The sequence below is a fragment of the Stegostoma tigrinum genome, chromosome 10, assembly GCF_030684315.1.
Source record: "Stegostoma tigrinum isolate sSteTig4 chromosome 10, sSteTig4.hap1, whole genome shotgun sequence".
Lineage (NCBI taxonomy): Eukaryota > Metazoa > Chordata > Chondrichthyes > Orectolobiformes > Stegostomatidae > Stegostoma > Stegostoma tigrinum.
Window position 1 is genome coordinate 8,450,763 of NC_081363.1, and position 16,566 is coordinate 8,467,328.

Sequence of the window (16,566 nt, forward strand, 5' to 3'; positions counted from 1 at the left end):
CCGTCACCATCCTAGGAAAAGGCTCTCCCTATCCACCCTGTCTAACCCTCTGATTATTTTATATGTTTCTGTTAAGTCTCCTCTCAACCTTCTTCTCTCTAATGAAAACAGCCTCAAGTCCCTCAGCCTTTCCTCGTAAGACCTTCCTTCCATACCAGGCAACATCCTAGTAAATCTCCTCTGCACCCTTTCCAAAGCTTCCGCATCCTTCTTATAATGCGGTGACCAGAACTGTACACAATACTCCAAGTGCGGCCGCACCAGAGTTTTGTACAGCTGCAGCATAACCTCTTGGTTCCGGAACTCGATCCCTCTATTAATAAAAGCTAAAACACTGTATGCCTTCTTAACAGCCCTGTCAACCTGGATGGCAACTTTCAAGGATCTGTGTACGTAGACGCCGAGATCTCTCTGCTCGTCTACACTACTAAGAATCTTGCCATTAGCCCTGTACTTTGCCTTCTGGTTACTCCTACCAAAGTGCATCACTTCACACTTGTCTGCATTAAATTCCATTTGCCACCTCTCAGCCCAGCTCTGCAGCTTATCTATGTCTCTCTGCAACCTACAGCATCCCTCGTCACTATCCACAACTCCACCGACCTTAGTGTCGTCTACAAATTTACTAACCCATCCTTCTACGCCCTCATCCAGGTCATTTATAAAAATGACAAACAGCAGTGGACCCAACACCAACCCTTGCGGTACACCACTAGTAACTGGTCTCCAGAATGAACATTTCCCATCAACTACCAGCGTCTGTCTTCTTTCAGCAAGCCAATTTCCGATCCAAACTGCTATATCTCCCACAATCCCATTCCTCTGCATTTTGTACAATAGCCTATTGTGGGGAACCTTATCGAACGCCTTGCTGAAATAATAGCCTATTTTGGGGAACCTTATCGAACGTCATGCTGAAATATGGATAGCAAGAAGCTTTTTCCCAGAGACCCAGAGGGGGATTCAATTACTAGGGGTCATGAGTTCACAGTGAGAGGAGGAAAGTTTAAGGGAGATATGCGTGGAAAGTTCTTTACACAGAGGATGGTGGGTGCCTGGAATGTGTTGCCAGCGGAGCTGGTAGACGCAGACACGATAGCGTCTTTTAAGATGTATCTGGACAGGTACATGGAGGCAGGGAGCAAAGGGATACAGACCCTTAGAAAATAGGTGACAGGGTTAGTCAGACGATCTGGATCGGTGCAGGCTTGGAGGGCCGAAGGGCCTGTTCCTGTGCTGTAATTTTCTTCTTTGTTCTATTTCTTTCAATTGACCCACTTTGTTACTGACTTCCCAAACAAAGGAGCTGTTAAAAGGTAAAGCAGACAGATGCGCAACAATGTCCATGAAAGTGTTTAATCAATGTCAAATGAGGAAGGGCCAATGGACCTGAAATGTTAACTCTGTTTTTTCCTTCACAGATGCTGCCAGACCTGCTGAGCTTCTCCAGCAACTTTGTTTTTGTGTCAAATGAATTGGTTAAGCTGCTGTTAATTCTGGCACCAGTAGCTTATAGTTAGTGGGGTTTTTTTTCAAAAACAAAAGTGTTCTGATATTTTGTTTCCACAGACCCACCATTTTAAGGCTGAGCTGCAGAATTGTTCAGTAAGACTATTGAACAGGAGGGGAGAGGTGTATGCACTGCAGCAGTTCTGGTGAATGCACAGGGACCTTGACATTAGGGTGGTTCAAGAGCTGATTCAGTGCAGCCTGACCTGAGAATGGGTGGGAGGTGGCACACAATATAGTTTTTGTGTCAATAGTTAGGGAGTGCTGTTAAAAAAAAACTCGACTTCCCCACTGCCACCAAACTCCCCACCTCAGACATTCCTACCTGACCTACTCACTATTTGCAGTATGTTCTGCTTTTTTTTGGAAATATGTGTGTTGAATGTTTCAGAGCACAGTGTGACCAGGTGCAAAATTTCCATTTTCTGGAGAGACTAGAAAGAAGCTAGAATTGTCCTTTTTAGGGAAGTAATGTATAAAGAGACATTTAATAGAGCTGTTGAAAATCTTGGATGAGTTTGCGTGACTAGATAAGGAGAAGCTGTTTTCATTGACAAGAGAATGAATAACCAAGGGAGAAGATTTAAGCTAATTATCAAAAGAGTGATCTTGATCAGATGAGCCACTTGACCAAGGAGTGGCAGATGTAGTTTAATTTGGATAAAAGTGATGTGCTGCATTTTGGAAAGGCAAATCAGGGCAGGACTCATACTCTTATTAGTGAGGTCCTATGGAATGTTGCTAAACAAAGACACCTTGGAGTTCAGGTTCACAGTTCCTTGAAAGTTGAGTCACAGGTAGATGGGATAATGAAGAGGTGTGAGGTATGCTTGCCTTTGTTGGTCAGTGCATTGAGTACAGGAGTTGGGAGGTCATGTTGCGGCTGTACAGTAGATTGGTTTGGCCATTTTTGGACTATTATGTGTAATTCTGGTCTCCCTGCTGTTGGAAGGATGTTATGAAACTAGGAAGGGTTCAGAAAAGATTTACAAGGCAGTTGCCAGGGTTGGAGCTGTGGGCGGAGTCTGAATAGTTTCCCTGGAGCATGAGAGGCTGAGGAGTGACCTTTTAGAGGTTCATAAAATCATGAGGGACACAGAAAGGGTAAATAGACAAGGTCTTTTCCCTAGGGTTGGGAGTCCAAAACTAGAGGGCACAAAAGTCTAAGAGATGGAAAAGATTTGAAAGGGACCTAAGGGGTAATTTTTTTCATGCAGAGGGTGGTGCATGTATAGAATGAGCTGCCAGACGAAGTGGTGGAGGCTGGTACAATTACAGCATTTAAAAGACATATTGATGGATATATGAATAGAAAGGGTTTAGAGGGATATGGGCCAAATGCTAGCAAATGGGACTAGATTAATTTAGGATTTCTAGTTGGTGTGGACGAGTTGGACCGAAGGGTCTGTTTCCGTGCTGTATATCCGTATGACTCTACAATTAGGGGAGAAATGAGTTATAGTTTTAACTCAATGCAGTTATAATCCAGATTACGTTGCTGAAAGGGGGGTGGAAGCAGATTCAATAATTTCAAAATGGAATTGAAGGTATGCTCAAAAAGGAAATAGTTTTAGAACATAGAACATTACAGCACAGTACAAGCCCTTCGGCCCTCGATGTTGTGCTGACCTGTCATACCGATCTCAAGCCCATCTAACCTACATTATTCCATGTACGTCCATATGCTTATCCAATGACGACTTAAATGTCCCTAAAGTGGGTGAATCTACTACAGTTGCAGGCAAAGCGTTCCATTCCCTTACTACTCTCTGAGTAAAGAAACTACCTCTGACATCTGTCCTATATCTTTCACCCCTCAATTTAAAGCTATGCCCCCTCGTGCTCGCCATCACCATCCTAGGAGAAAGGATGTCCCTATCCACCCTATCTAACCCTCTGATTATTTTATATGTTTCAATTAAGTCACGTCTCAACCTTCTTCTCTCTAATGAAAACAGCCTCAAGTCCCTCAGCCTTTCCTCGTAAGACCTTCCCTCTCTACCAGGCAACATCCTAGTAAATCTCCTCTGCACCCTTTCCAAAGCTTCCACATCCTTCTTATAATGCGGTGACCAGAACTGTACACAATACTCCAAGTGCGGCCGCACCAGAGTTTTGTACAGCTTCACCATAACCTCTTGGTTCTGGAATTCGATCCCTCTATTAATAAAAGCTAAAACACTGTATGCCTTCTTAACAGCCCTGTCAACCTGGATGGCAACTTTCAAGGATCTGTGTACATGGACACCGAGATCTCTCTGCTCATCTACACTACTAAGAATCTTACCATTAGCCCAGTACTTTGCCTTCCGGTTACTCCTACCAAAGTGCATCACCTCACACTTGTCTGCATTAAACTCCATTTGCCACCTCTCAGCCCAGCTCTGCAGCTTATCTATGTCTCTCTGCAACCTACAGCATCCTTCGTCACTATCCACAACTCCACCAACCTTAGTGTCGTCTACAAATTTACTAACCCATCCTACGCCCTCATCCGGGTCATTTATAAAAATGACAAACAACAGTGGACCCAACACCGACCCTTACGGTACACCACTAGTAACTGATCCCCAGGATGAACATTTCCCATCAACTACCACCCTCTGTCTTCTTTCAGCAAGCCAATTTCTGATCCAAACTGCTATATCTCCCACAATTCCATTCCTCCGCATTTTGTACAATTGCCTATTGTGGGGAACCTTATCGAACGCCTTGCTGAAATCCATATACACCACATCAACCGGTTTACTCTCATCTACCTGTTTGGTCACCTTCTCAAAGAACTCAATAAAGTGTGAGAGGCACGACCTTCCCTTCACAAAACCGTGCTGACTATCCCTAATCAATTTATTCTTTTCTAGATGATTGTAAATCCTATCCCTTATAACCTTTTCCAACACTTTACCAACAACTGAGGTAAGGCTCACTGGTCTATAATTACCAGGGTTGTCTCTACTCCCCTTCTTGAACAGGGGAACCATATTTGCTATCCTCCAGTCATCTGCAACTATTCCTGTCGACAACAATGAGTTAAAGATCAATGCCAAAGGCTCGGCAATTTCCTCCCTGGCTTCCCAGAGGATCCGAGGGTAAATCCCATCCGGCCCAGGGGACTTATATATCTTCACCCTCTGAAGGATTTCTAATACCTCTTCCTTGTGAACCTCAATCCCACCTAGTCTAGTAGCCTGTATCTCAGTATTCTCCTCGACAACATTGTCGTTTTCTAGAGTGAATACAGGAAATTGAGACTAATTAGGGAGCCCCTTCAAAAAACTGGCACAGATGCAGGGATAGAATGACCACCTCTGTTCTGGGTAAGCCATAAAAATCATTACTTAGGTGTTTTAAATAGAGGAGAAGGAACAATTTTCAAGAAGTGCTGCACGTGAATTCTCCCCCATTTTGGTCCATAGAAGGTAGGAAAGGAGAGAGTTCCAGTGGTGGTTATCAACCAGTTAGTATTGTCCTGGAGAATCCTAGAATTAAGGGCTGAATCTCTGGAGCACTGAGTGAGCCATCCAGGGCATAATTGATATGGCAATAGAAGAACATTTTTCTCATTTTCAGTGGTGAGTGGAGTTCCACAGGGCTCTGTCCTTGGGCCTCTACTGTTTGTAATTTTTATTAATGACTTGGACGAGGGAATTGAAGGATGGGTCAGCAAGTTTGCAGACGACACAAAGGTCGGAGGTGTCGTTGACAGTGTAGAGGGCTGTTGTAGGCTGCAGCGGGACATTGACAGGATGCAGAGATGGGCTGAGAGGTGGCAGATGGAGTTCAACCTGGATAAATGCGAGGTGATGCATTTTGGAAGGTCGAATTTGAAAGCTGAGTACAGGATTAAGGATAGGATTCTTGGCAGCGTGGAGGAACAGAGGGATCTTGGTGTGCAGATACATAGATCCCTTAAAATGGCCACCCAAGTGGACAGGGTTGTTAAGAAAGCATATGGTGTTTTGGCTTTCATTAACAGGGGGATTGAGTTTAAGAGTCGTGAGATCTTGTTGCAGCTCTATAAAACTTTGGTTAGACCGCACTTGGAATACTGCGTCCAGTTCTGGGCGCCCTATTATAGGAAAGATGTGGATGCTTTGGAGAGGGTTCAGAGGAGGTTTACCAGGATGCTGCCTGGACTGGAGGGCTTATCTTATGAAGAGAGGTTGACTGAGCTCGGTCTCTTTTCATTGGAGAAAAGGAGGAGGAGAGGGGACCTAATTGAGGTATACAAGATAATGAGAGGCATAGATAGAGTTGATAGCCAGAGACTATTTCCCAGGGCAGAAATGGCTAGCACGAGGGGTCATAGTTTTAAGCTGGTTGGTGGAAAGTATAGAGGGGATGTCAGAGGCAGGTTCTTTACGCAGAGAGTTGTGAGAGCATGGAATGCGTTGCCAGCAGCAGTTGTGGAAGCAAGGTCATTGGGGTCATTTATGAGACTGCTGGACATGCATGTGGTCACAGAAATTTGAGGGTGCATACATATGAGGATCAATGGTCGGCACAACATTGTGGGCTGAAGGGCCTGTTCTGTGCTGTACTGTTCTATGTTCTATGTTCTATTTTCTTTAACTGCTTCTCTTCAACTATGACTAAATATTGAAGATGATGAGAAAATCCTGTTGGATTGAATATCTACTTGGCTGAAGAAGAATCACTTTGCTCTTGAATCGAGTATAGGAAGGTAGGACGTGGTGGGGGTTAGCACTCCGGGCAGGCGAAGGTGTCAGGAGCAAGGCTGGCTCAAGGCAGGAATCTCGGGCCATGTAACCCTGAGTAATGTATTCAGCCTGAATGGGCAACCAAGTCATGTCAGTTCCCTGCCATCCCGGAAATTGCTGATTTTAAAACCGAGATGACAGTCATATCTATAGGCATACACTTCCAGTCATGATCGTGGTGAATTGCAGAGTAGCCTGGGAAGGTCCAAATGGCCTACTCGTGCTCCTGTTTTCTAAATTTGTGTTTCGGAAGCCGTCAAACCTGAGTAACTGAAATCTGGTTGAACAGTCTCCCCCAACACACCTCTGATAATCACCCTCCCGCTGGCTCCGTGCCTGAGCTTTTTCCAGTTTCTACTGAAGGTGCCCTATCACACTTGGAACCATCTCTTTAAACTGCTGTAACCAAATGGTGATTTTAAACAATTGGATGGTGATTTAAGCTGTTGCCATGCAACAGATTGCATCCTAGCAACGTGACTGCAGATCGCTGTGCACTGGTTTAAGGAGAGGTGTTTACTCGGCGTGGGTGGGTTATGAAGGATCCTGGCAACTCTCACATACTCTTCGTGTGCACTCTTATCAGTTAGGAGTGAAATGAGGAGCATCTGAAAGGTAGAAATGTAAATAAAATATTTTACATTGGGAGAGGGAGATAAAATAAAATGTGTTAAACTGCCTATATATAATGTAGACAAAGCATTTTAACTTGTGTATCTGCTATATTGCCCAAATTTCTTCGGTTTATTAAATTGTTATCTACAGGGGCGGCACGGTGGCTCAGTGGTTAGCACTGCAGCCTCACAGCGCCAGGGACCCGGGTTCGATTCCCGCCTCAGGCGAATGTCTGTGTGGAGTTTGCACATTCTCCCTGTGTCTGTGTGGGTTTCCTCCGGGTGCTCCGGTTTCCTCCCACAGTCCAAAGATGTGCAGGCTAGGTGGATTGGCCATGCTAAATTGCCTGTAGTGTTCAGGGGTGTGTAGGTTATAGGGGGATGGGCCTGGGTGGGATGCTTCGAGGAGCGGTGTGGACTTGTTGGGCTGAAGGGCCTGTTTCCACACTGTAGGGAATCTAATCTAACCTTTAATCATCATTTTCAGGCTTAAAATCTTTGAATGTTGTGTATTTTGGATATTTTCATTTTGGTTCCTCAACATTTTGAATTTGAATTTCTCAGCTTTTAAGTCACTTCATAAACTTGGCCCTTTCCCAACTCTGCAGCCTTTGTTCATGTGTGAGCTCCCTGTTCTTCTTGCTGTAATTTCTTGAGCATTCCCATTCCTTGGTACTAGGGTCACCACGACCCCACCATCTACCGTTGTCATCTGTCCACCCCATTCCTCTTAAAACTCATCTCTTGAACCAAGTTTTCAATCAGGTTCCTCCTCCACACTCCACCCTGTTGAAGATACAGTTTTATCTGTTCGTCTGTTTGCCTCACATTGGAATGAAGTATCTTGGGACAGTCTCATGCTGTTAAAGACACTATGTAAATGGAAGTTATTTTTATTTTGAATTTTGTATCCATAGGTATCTAGCCTTCCTCCTGTTAACTACACTGATTGGGCTGAACATGTGGTTCCAATCGCATGATGTGGGGTTCTTCTCCTTCTTAATTCACAAGTAACCATTCTTGACTTTTCAAAACAAATTGAAGCATCTCAACTAATTGTTTGACAATGACAAGGAATACTCGCAACTGCTTTCCTGTCCTATCTGACAATCAGCAGTGATGAAATTCACCTCGGCGCTGAGTGGGGACTTCTGACCTTGAATACCTCCATTTCCAAGAGTAGATGCAGTTGTGTGAGAGATACCCACGTGAATTGGAGAGGATACAGCAGCAGATGTCAGAATGGTGACTATGCAAGGAGGATAAGAGGAGGGCAACAGCGGCAATGTGGAAGAAGATGGCACTGTTGACATTAAATGGAATAGAAATGTGTCACAATGCCACTGCTTTCTCTCTATAGATATTGCCAGACCTCCCGAGTTTCTCCAGCTATTTCTGTTTTTGCCAGAGTGAATTGAGGTGGAAGGAAGAGCAACGCACCAGTGTGCAATGGGCTGTGAGATTGAACCTATCTATCACCATGACACCGTAGACATTGTATTAACAATCGAGTCAAGTAATGCACTGGATTTTGTTTTCTTAAAAAGAGAAGCCGAAGAACAACCTAATAGAGATCTTTAAAATTACAATAGGATTCAGTTGGGTATAGAAGTATAAAGATAGTGTTTTCACTTATATGGGATCCAAACCAAAGGTTATAAATATAAGAACACTTATAAATCCAGCAGTGAATTGAAGGAAACGTTTTCACCCAGACTCTGGTTAGAATGTGGAACTTGCTACCACTGGGAATAGTTGAAGTAAATAACATAAATGCATTCAAGAAGTTGTTATGAAAACATGTGAGAAAGAATGGAATAGAATGGCAGTAGGTTTGGATGATGTGGGGTTTGAGGTGGGTTCTCTTGGAGCTTCAATATTGACCTCTTTCTGTGCTGTAAATTGCATGTGAAACAGCAACAGACACAGGCAACATCTTCAAAGCAAATAAGGTCAATCATATTAAGTTCTGCCAGATCTTCCACTTGGTACTTTTTTTTAAAACTAAGTGCTACCAATTGTTTTTGAAGCTGTTAGTCACACAATATCAATTTTCCAGACTGCATCTGGAAAGGAAACTCCTCTCAGCACATCAGAGAAGAATCACTGCAGCCACATGTGAGGGAACACTCTGAGCCCCATTCTTAACTATCAAAGGTGTTTGTGTTGCTAAAGGCTACCCCATGGGACAGGAGGTCAGAGTGTTGTTATCCCTTGGGACTTCATATTCTAAGTTATTGTTTTCCAGTTGCAAAGTGAAAAGGAACCCATTGTATTCCTCTATAAATCTGACTACCAAGTGGGAAATGTATTTTTCATTCACTTCACAAACAAAGCACAGTTCCTGGCTGATGTAACTGGTCCTGTAATTTTAAAACAGATTTGGATATGATCATAGAATCCCTACAGTGTGGAAACAGGCCCTTTAGTCGAGCAAGTCCACACCAACCCTCAGAGCATTCCACCCAGACCCATCCCCCAAACCCATCTAATCTACACATCCCTGAACAGTATTGGCAATTTAGCATGGCCAATCCATCAAAGCTGGTCATCTTTGGACTGTGGGAGGAAACCAGAACACCCAGAGGCAATCCACACAGAAATGGGAAGAATGTGCAAACTCTACATAGACAGCCGCCCAAGGGTGGAATTGAGAGGCAGCAGCACTAACCACTGAGCCACTGTGTCGACCTATATTGTTGAAAAGGAAAGTTGGCAGGCAGATGAGGAATGTGAGAAATAGGAACAAGAGCCTGTTGAATCTGTTCTGACATTCAGTATGTTGATGGCTGCCCTTCATGCCTGATAAATTTGAACTCTTTGAGGAAATAACAAGCAGGATAAATAAAGGAGAGCCAATAGAAGTAGTGTATTGAATTACCAAAAGGCATTTGGTAAGGTACCAAACATAAGGCAACTTAATAAGACAAAACCCTCTGTTTTGGGTAAAAACCGAAAGAACTGCGGATGCTGTAACTCAGAAACAAAAACAAAGTTGCTGGAGGAGCTCAGTAGGTCTGGCAGCATCTGTGAAGGAGAAAACAGAGTTAATATTTCGGGTCCAGTGACCCTCAGTTCTGAGGAATGTTAACTCTGTTTCTCCCTTCACAGATGCTGCCAGACCTGCTGAGCTTTGCTGGCCAATGGTTTGGGTGTTGTATATGAGCATGGATGAAGGGTTGGCTAACTAATAAAAAAAAGAGGGTTGGGATAAAGAAGACATTTTCAGGATGATGACCTTTAAATAGGGGAGTTCACCAAGGATTGGTACCTTTTAAAAAAAACTATCCTGCTTTTTTACTCTTAAGACCAAAGTGAAATTACTCAATACTTGTCCACATTCTATTCCATCTGCTATCTTACTGCCCTCAGTATTCTGTCTTATATCTTAGTAACCCGCCTATATCCTCTTCACAGCTTGCATTCCTATCTAGTTTTGTGTCATCACCTAACATATAGATTGCTCCGACTCTTTGTATATAAATCATCTATATTAGATTGTAACTGGCTGAGGCCTCAACACTGATCCTTGCAGCACTCTGCAAGTCACCGCCCACTTGAAAATGCCCCAGTTATTGCTATCCTTACACTTCCATTATTAACCAATCCTTTATCAATTCTAAATTTCACTCCAAACTTGGTATTCTTGTTTTTAATATTAACCCTTTGTGTGTGTCACTTCACCAAATGCTTTTTAGAAAATCCAAGAAAATGGCATCTACTGGTCCCCCTTTATCAAGTTACGTCTACAAAGAACTCCAATAAATTTGTCAAACTGGATTTCCGCTTCATAAAACCATATTGATTTTGATCATGTTATTCTTTTTGAAGCAGATTGTTACCACTTCCTTAACAGTAGTTTCCATCACTTTCAAATGACTGATGAAAGGTTATCTGGCGTGTTCTTCCCCATTTTCCTCCTTTCATACTTCTTGAATAAAAGTGTTATAATTGTAAATCTCAAATCCTCTAGCACCATTCCAGAATCAAAGAAAACCAATGCCAGCATTTCCACTGTCACTGCAGGTAATCCTGCGATAACATGTGTTTCGGTAATGCAAATTGGCTGTAACGCAAATGATGAATAGTGAACACCGTTTGGATAATGCGAATTTTATGCTGTAAAGGAATAGAGATCTCCCTATGATGTGATTTTTTTAATAGCACAAGGTCACAATTATTGCATTATTGGAGGACTACCTGTACAGCCATATCTTCTAGAACAGTGGGACCCGTTCGGCTACATCCTGAAGATTTATCAAAAATGATCTCTTGAATTTCTCGAATGCTTTTTCGTTAGTGATATTAACTTATTTTCATCATTCTTGGCTCCTAAATTACTGTCCTTTACTATCAATAGTGACACAAAATATCTGTTAGATGCTCTGTCTCATTCCCAAGGATGATTTCTCCTGTTTCTACTTCTAAAGGACTGGTGTTCACTCTAGCTACTCTCTCTTATATATTTGTAAGAGCTCTTGCAGCTTTTTTTGTTTTGTATAGTTTATTCTCTTTTCCATTTTGATCAACATTTTGATAGGTGAACAGGGATGAATGGATTAATTCATTAGCCCTTTCAAAGAGACAGTCAGCCACGACGGGCTGAAAGGTCTTCCTCAGAATAGTATCACCGGCACCTCATTAGTGGTGCTGACTACTTAGAGGATTGTGCATTCTTATCAGGCTAATTCTCCCATGTGTGAGCACTGTTGGAGTACTATACTCTCAGAGGTACCACTGTTAAGACAGGATATTAAATTAAGGCCTGTCTACCCTCTGAGTTGGTTCCAAGAAATACTAAGATGTTAGTTGACAGAAGAACAAGGAACTTTTTCCCACAGCCTTGTTAATATTTTCCCCTCAATCAGCAGATTATCTCTGGTCATTGTCTTATCTCTGGTCATTGTCTTATCTCTGTTGTGGTGCCATGCACAGATTGACTGCAGCATTTCCCTATATTACAACTGTGAGTAAACATGAAAAACTGCTTCACTGGTTGCAAATCACATAGATTTCTGTAAATCCAGTTGTTAAGGGCAGTATAGAAATTTGAGTCTTCACAGTATCATTCTATGAGTGATGACATTTTCTTCTGAGTCAATCAGTATTACCTAACAGTTAAAAGTTAAGTCCAACGGTACTTTCCTCTCCTTAGAAAAGATGCTTACCAGTTAAACATCTCCCTGTCTCTTCCTGTTGCAGGGGCTGGTCCTTCAGCAGCTGGGCCGATACAGCCTGGCTGAGAAGATCCTCCGTGATGCTGTGCAGGTCAATTCCACCGCCCACGAAGTATGGAACAACCTGGGGGAGGTACTGCAGGCCCAAGGTGACGACGATGCTGCAACTGAATGTTTCCTCACTGCGCTGGAGCTAGAAGCCAGCAGCCCTATTGTCCCCTTCACCATTATCCCCAGGATACTCTGAGCCAAAGTGTCTGCTTCCAGTGGGGGTATCAGTCATGCTTTACTGTGGGTCAAGGCATTCCAGGGGTAAATGTATTTGATCTTTAACCCACCCCTGCCTCAAGCAATCCTTGTCCTTTTTATTTTGTTCCAGATTTCAGCCACTGAGCTCCAGCACAGATAATAGGTTCAGCATGCCATTTGGTACCGCAGCTGAAGTTCCCTCATCATGTTGCTGGAAGGGTGTTTGACCAGCCCATGGTCCAAGAGATTATTGCACCTGAGTATGTGGCCCCTTCTTCATTTGATGATTCTCTCTGCACAATTACAGTCATTGTTTTGTTTTTGATCTCTTTACCCAGCTGCCCCAAACCCCGGGGGAAATCAGATACAAGCATGAGACCCTTCCTGCTTGTATGCTGCAATGCCTCCCTCCCCGGGAGCTTTACTTTATCATCTACCTCTTCCTTTCCCCAGTCTCGCAACCAGCTCCGTCAGTATGGAGACAGACCTCTAGCTCCTGGAGTTGTAGGCTTATCATCATGTAGGGGTTTAACAGCATCTCAGAGTTTGCCGTCTAACTTTGGCGCTGAATCTCTGCCAGGGCCTAGTTAAGATAACAAAGCACAATGGTGCAGTAGAGATTTTCTGCAAGAAATAGGCTGTTTAACCAGGTGAAGAATATTTGCACACAGAACATAATTGGGGAACTTCTGTCCACACTCCCTGCATAGCTCAGAGACTTAGAGCCTGAAACAACCTCATCTCAAGAGTCGGTCCTTCACCCTGTTCATTTCTGCATATATCTCAATTCTCTCAGATCTTGGGATCCACATTTAAGATTTGCCCAAAAATAAGGTAACAGTGCCCATCACAGCCCTTTCCAAACCTCCAAGATGATAACATTCAATTGGGACACATGAATGAATGAGAACGATCAGGACACATAGCCTGTGGCTGAACCCGTGCTGTGCCCAAGCTGATGGTGCAGTATGTTTTGATTTGATGTCAGGATGAATAAATCGTCAGTTTCCTAGCAGCTACCTCCCATAGACAGTCTCTAAGAAAATGCTATTTAAAGTAAATTTAAAGTAACAGCTGCTCCATTTAAATAATCTGCAGTCCTCTCCCTACTGAAGCATTTATACTGAGGTTCCCTCTTTGCTGTAATATTCACCCTACTTCATATCTTCCATCCAATTGTTACAGATTTACTGTCTCTTTTAAGATTTGCACGGTAAAATGCAATTAAGAATGTTGTCAATCTTTATATCTGAATCCTATATATTTATGTAAGGCAATGTAAGTATGTTATATTTATATATTTGGATTTTATTCAATAAGAGGTGACTAGTAACTGGTGTAACTCTAAATCGCTGAGCTTTAAACATTAGAATGCTTCCTACATTGGACTTAATTTCCAGTGTTTGAATACTGTTGTTTCACCTTTGAACTCTACATTGCATTAAAACTGTGGGACCATGTAGCGGAAAGGATAAACCAGTGATAGATGAATCACTAGATTAGTGTATTTTAAAGAAACAGAATCCTACACAGATTAATTATCTCAGAGTTATATTATTCCAGTACACAGTAATTGCGCTGTTAAATGGATAAATCCTTATTTATATTGGACTATAGAAGTTGAATGCTTTTCAACGAAAGGAAATACCTGATAGTTTTCAGCATGTGGAGTCTGGTATTATCACTGGTCCTGTGTCAGTTGTCAATCATTGCCTATAATCACATTGCAGGCTGTCTTTCCTTGGTGTTTTCTGGTGAGTAGTGCTTTGCTGTCAAAGGATGCCTCTTCCCTTTACAGTTGAAATTGGAAGCACTTGTTCTGACACAGTCTCCCTTCCTCTCTGAGCAGATTTGCTGTATGTTGTCTCTCAAGCCAGAGGGCCTGCCCCTGAGATCATCTTTGGTGATGCCATCAGTCACTCAAGCCATTATGCACATCAGAACATCATGTGTGTCAGTAGTTTTCAGACTTTGTGCAGATATTTCCCCTCTGTGTCCTCCCAAAATACTGACATTGTCATAAATGCTAATCCAAAATTTTGGGGATTACCAGTTGTGACAGCCACACTCCCAGCAAACACCTTGATCCACTCCTTACGACACCCACACACATCAAGCTCTGTGATATGCTCCCAGTGACAAATATACGGTCCCAAATCTGGGAATCAAGAACAAATATAGAAACACCCCTGAGGTCCCCCACAACCTCAGCCCAATGATTACACGTGCCCAAGAACTGACATTAACTGTGGAACCATTCCCAGGAGGCCCTGGTGAACACTAAGTATTGAAACAAGTCACCTTTGAACCTGCCTGTACAGGTAAAGAGAATGAATATCAATGATAATTCTGTAAAACGTTCATAAAAACGAATTTTCTTTTACTTCCTCTTCATCTGAGGCATGGCCTCCTCACCGATACAATATCGTCCAACTCACACATCCATGACTTGTCTGGTATACCCACCACCCCTTGCACAAGTATCCAACATCCCCTTCCCCTGTGTCTGCCACCCCCTTGCCCTGTATCCACCACCCCACTCCCCTGTGTCTGTAACCCCCTTCCCCTGTGCCTGCCCCTCCCTCCGCTGTGTCTGCCCCCCCCCCTTTCCCAGTATCCGTCTTCCCCTGTGTCTGCCACCCCCCTGTCTCCGCCACACCCTTCCTTAGTATCCATCCTCCCGTGTTTCTGCACTCCCTTCCCATATTTCTTTCAATATTTAACCTATGCATCACTCCTGCACAAACACTTTACTCCCTTTAAGCCTGAACTTTGTGCTACAGCAGCACAAGCTAATATTCAGGGAAAAAGATTTTTAAAATTGTGTTTCAAAAGAGAAAGGAATGCTAACATTTAAATTTAAACAGCTGTGAAAGAATGCCCCTGGAATAAGTCACCGTTCAGGTCTGTATTCCTCAACACATTGCCATCTGCAGATAAGATGTCCAGCCAAGAAGGCCCCTCTACATACCCGTGAACTGTGTCTCGGCCTATTAAAGAGAAACATTAGAAACAGCTTTTGAAGTTATGCACATGCACATTCCTGCTCAGAATTCCCTGTGAATGTAAATGCTATTTATTTGATCGCTTTACTGGCCAAGCATCTGAAAACCACTCTGGCACAAACCATAGGATGATTGATCTTCATTAGGTTTCGAACTGATGAGGCTGTCAGTCAGCACTGAACTGTGCAATGGAATGTGCAAGATGTTTGAACAGTATTCAAACCAAGTACCAAGAGATTTCTCTCAGAAATTCAACCTGGTGCAATGTAATTTACGCTTAAAATTGAGCCCTTCTTTCCATCATTGGATATAGCTGCACAGTCCAGATGGGTAAAGGAAATATATATTATTACGAGCCAAGTTCCACATCTTTGTGGTCTGTGTAGTGTTTCGAGTCGGTGTGTTAATCAATACTGATATCTCTCTGGGATTGTAAAATGTTGCAGTATCCAGTGGAGCACAATAGCCACTCTGTTACTGCCTTTGACCAAATCTGTAGCCATACCCCAGTGACACACAGTCAACCAGATAGTCACATGGTAGTTTATGTTCACTCTCTTCAATCATAATCTGTCCCTCTCCCCCAACTTCCTCCAGTTGGGATTTCAGTACGTTGCACCAGTTTGAATCTCTGGTCAGCAGTGGGTGATAAATCTACAGTGGACCTCCATTGAATCCTCTCCCCCCCCCCCCCCCCCCCCACCACCACCACCGTCTCCCAGGCACTAACATTCCTGCTGAAAAAGACTGGATTTCAAATCAGGGGCAAGTTAGAATCTGGTGTGATTGTTCATGCAATGGAATAGCCAGCCATGCATGTTGGCTGATATAGAAGGAGTGGCCACAGGGGTTGGCAGAGGGCCCTTAAGTAGCTCCTACCTGAAGGAACTATGACCAGGAAGTAACAACACCATTGGAGGCAGGAAACTGAAAGAGCATTTGTCACTGAACTCAGTTTCTGAGTCACATTCAAACTAGAACAAAAAGTATGACTGGACCTTTCTTTCATAAAAAGCACATTAGAAATTAAAACAATGTATAAGATGTTTGCTGTCATGTGTCTGATTACTTCTGCCAAGTGTGTGTTTTGTGTATATTTCAGATTGATTTTACCTGGGTGTTGCTGTACTCGTAGCTGGAAGTTTTGTATATGATCTTAAACGTACCTGTGTATGTGTGTGCATGCTGAGCTCAGACTGGCAGCTGTCAATATGTCTTCATTGCAACAGATGTAAAGAGAAGTATTGTTAATTGAGTGTGAGTGGTGTATTCACACCCTGTAATTGGTATT

General features: G+C 43.0%; 1 protein-coding gene across 2 annotated transcripts in view; it reads left to right on the top strand.

The window, feature by feature from the left end:
• Positions 1-16,566, top strand: part of ttc7b (tetratricopeptide repeat domain 7B) — a 433,024-nt gene that overhangs the window by 361,783 nt on the left and 54,675 nt on the right. The window contains exon 20 of one of the 2 annotated variants that reach the window (XM_059648958.1): positions 12,047-15,947. The exons of the other annotated variant lie outside the window; for it this stretch is intronic. Within the exon in view, the coding sequence (XP_059504941.1) occupies positions 12,047-12,268 (222 nt within the window). The 3' untranslated portion in view covers positions 12,269-15,947. Of the gene's footprint in view, positions 1-12,046; positions 15,948-16,566 lie in introns of those variants that run through there. 2 annotated transcript variants of the gene reach the window in all.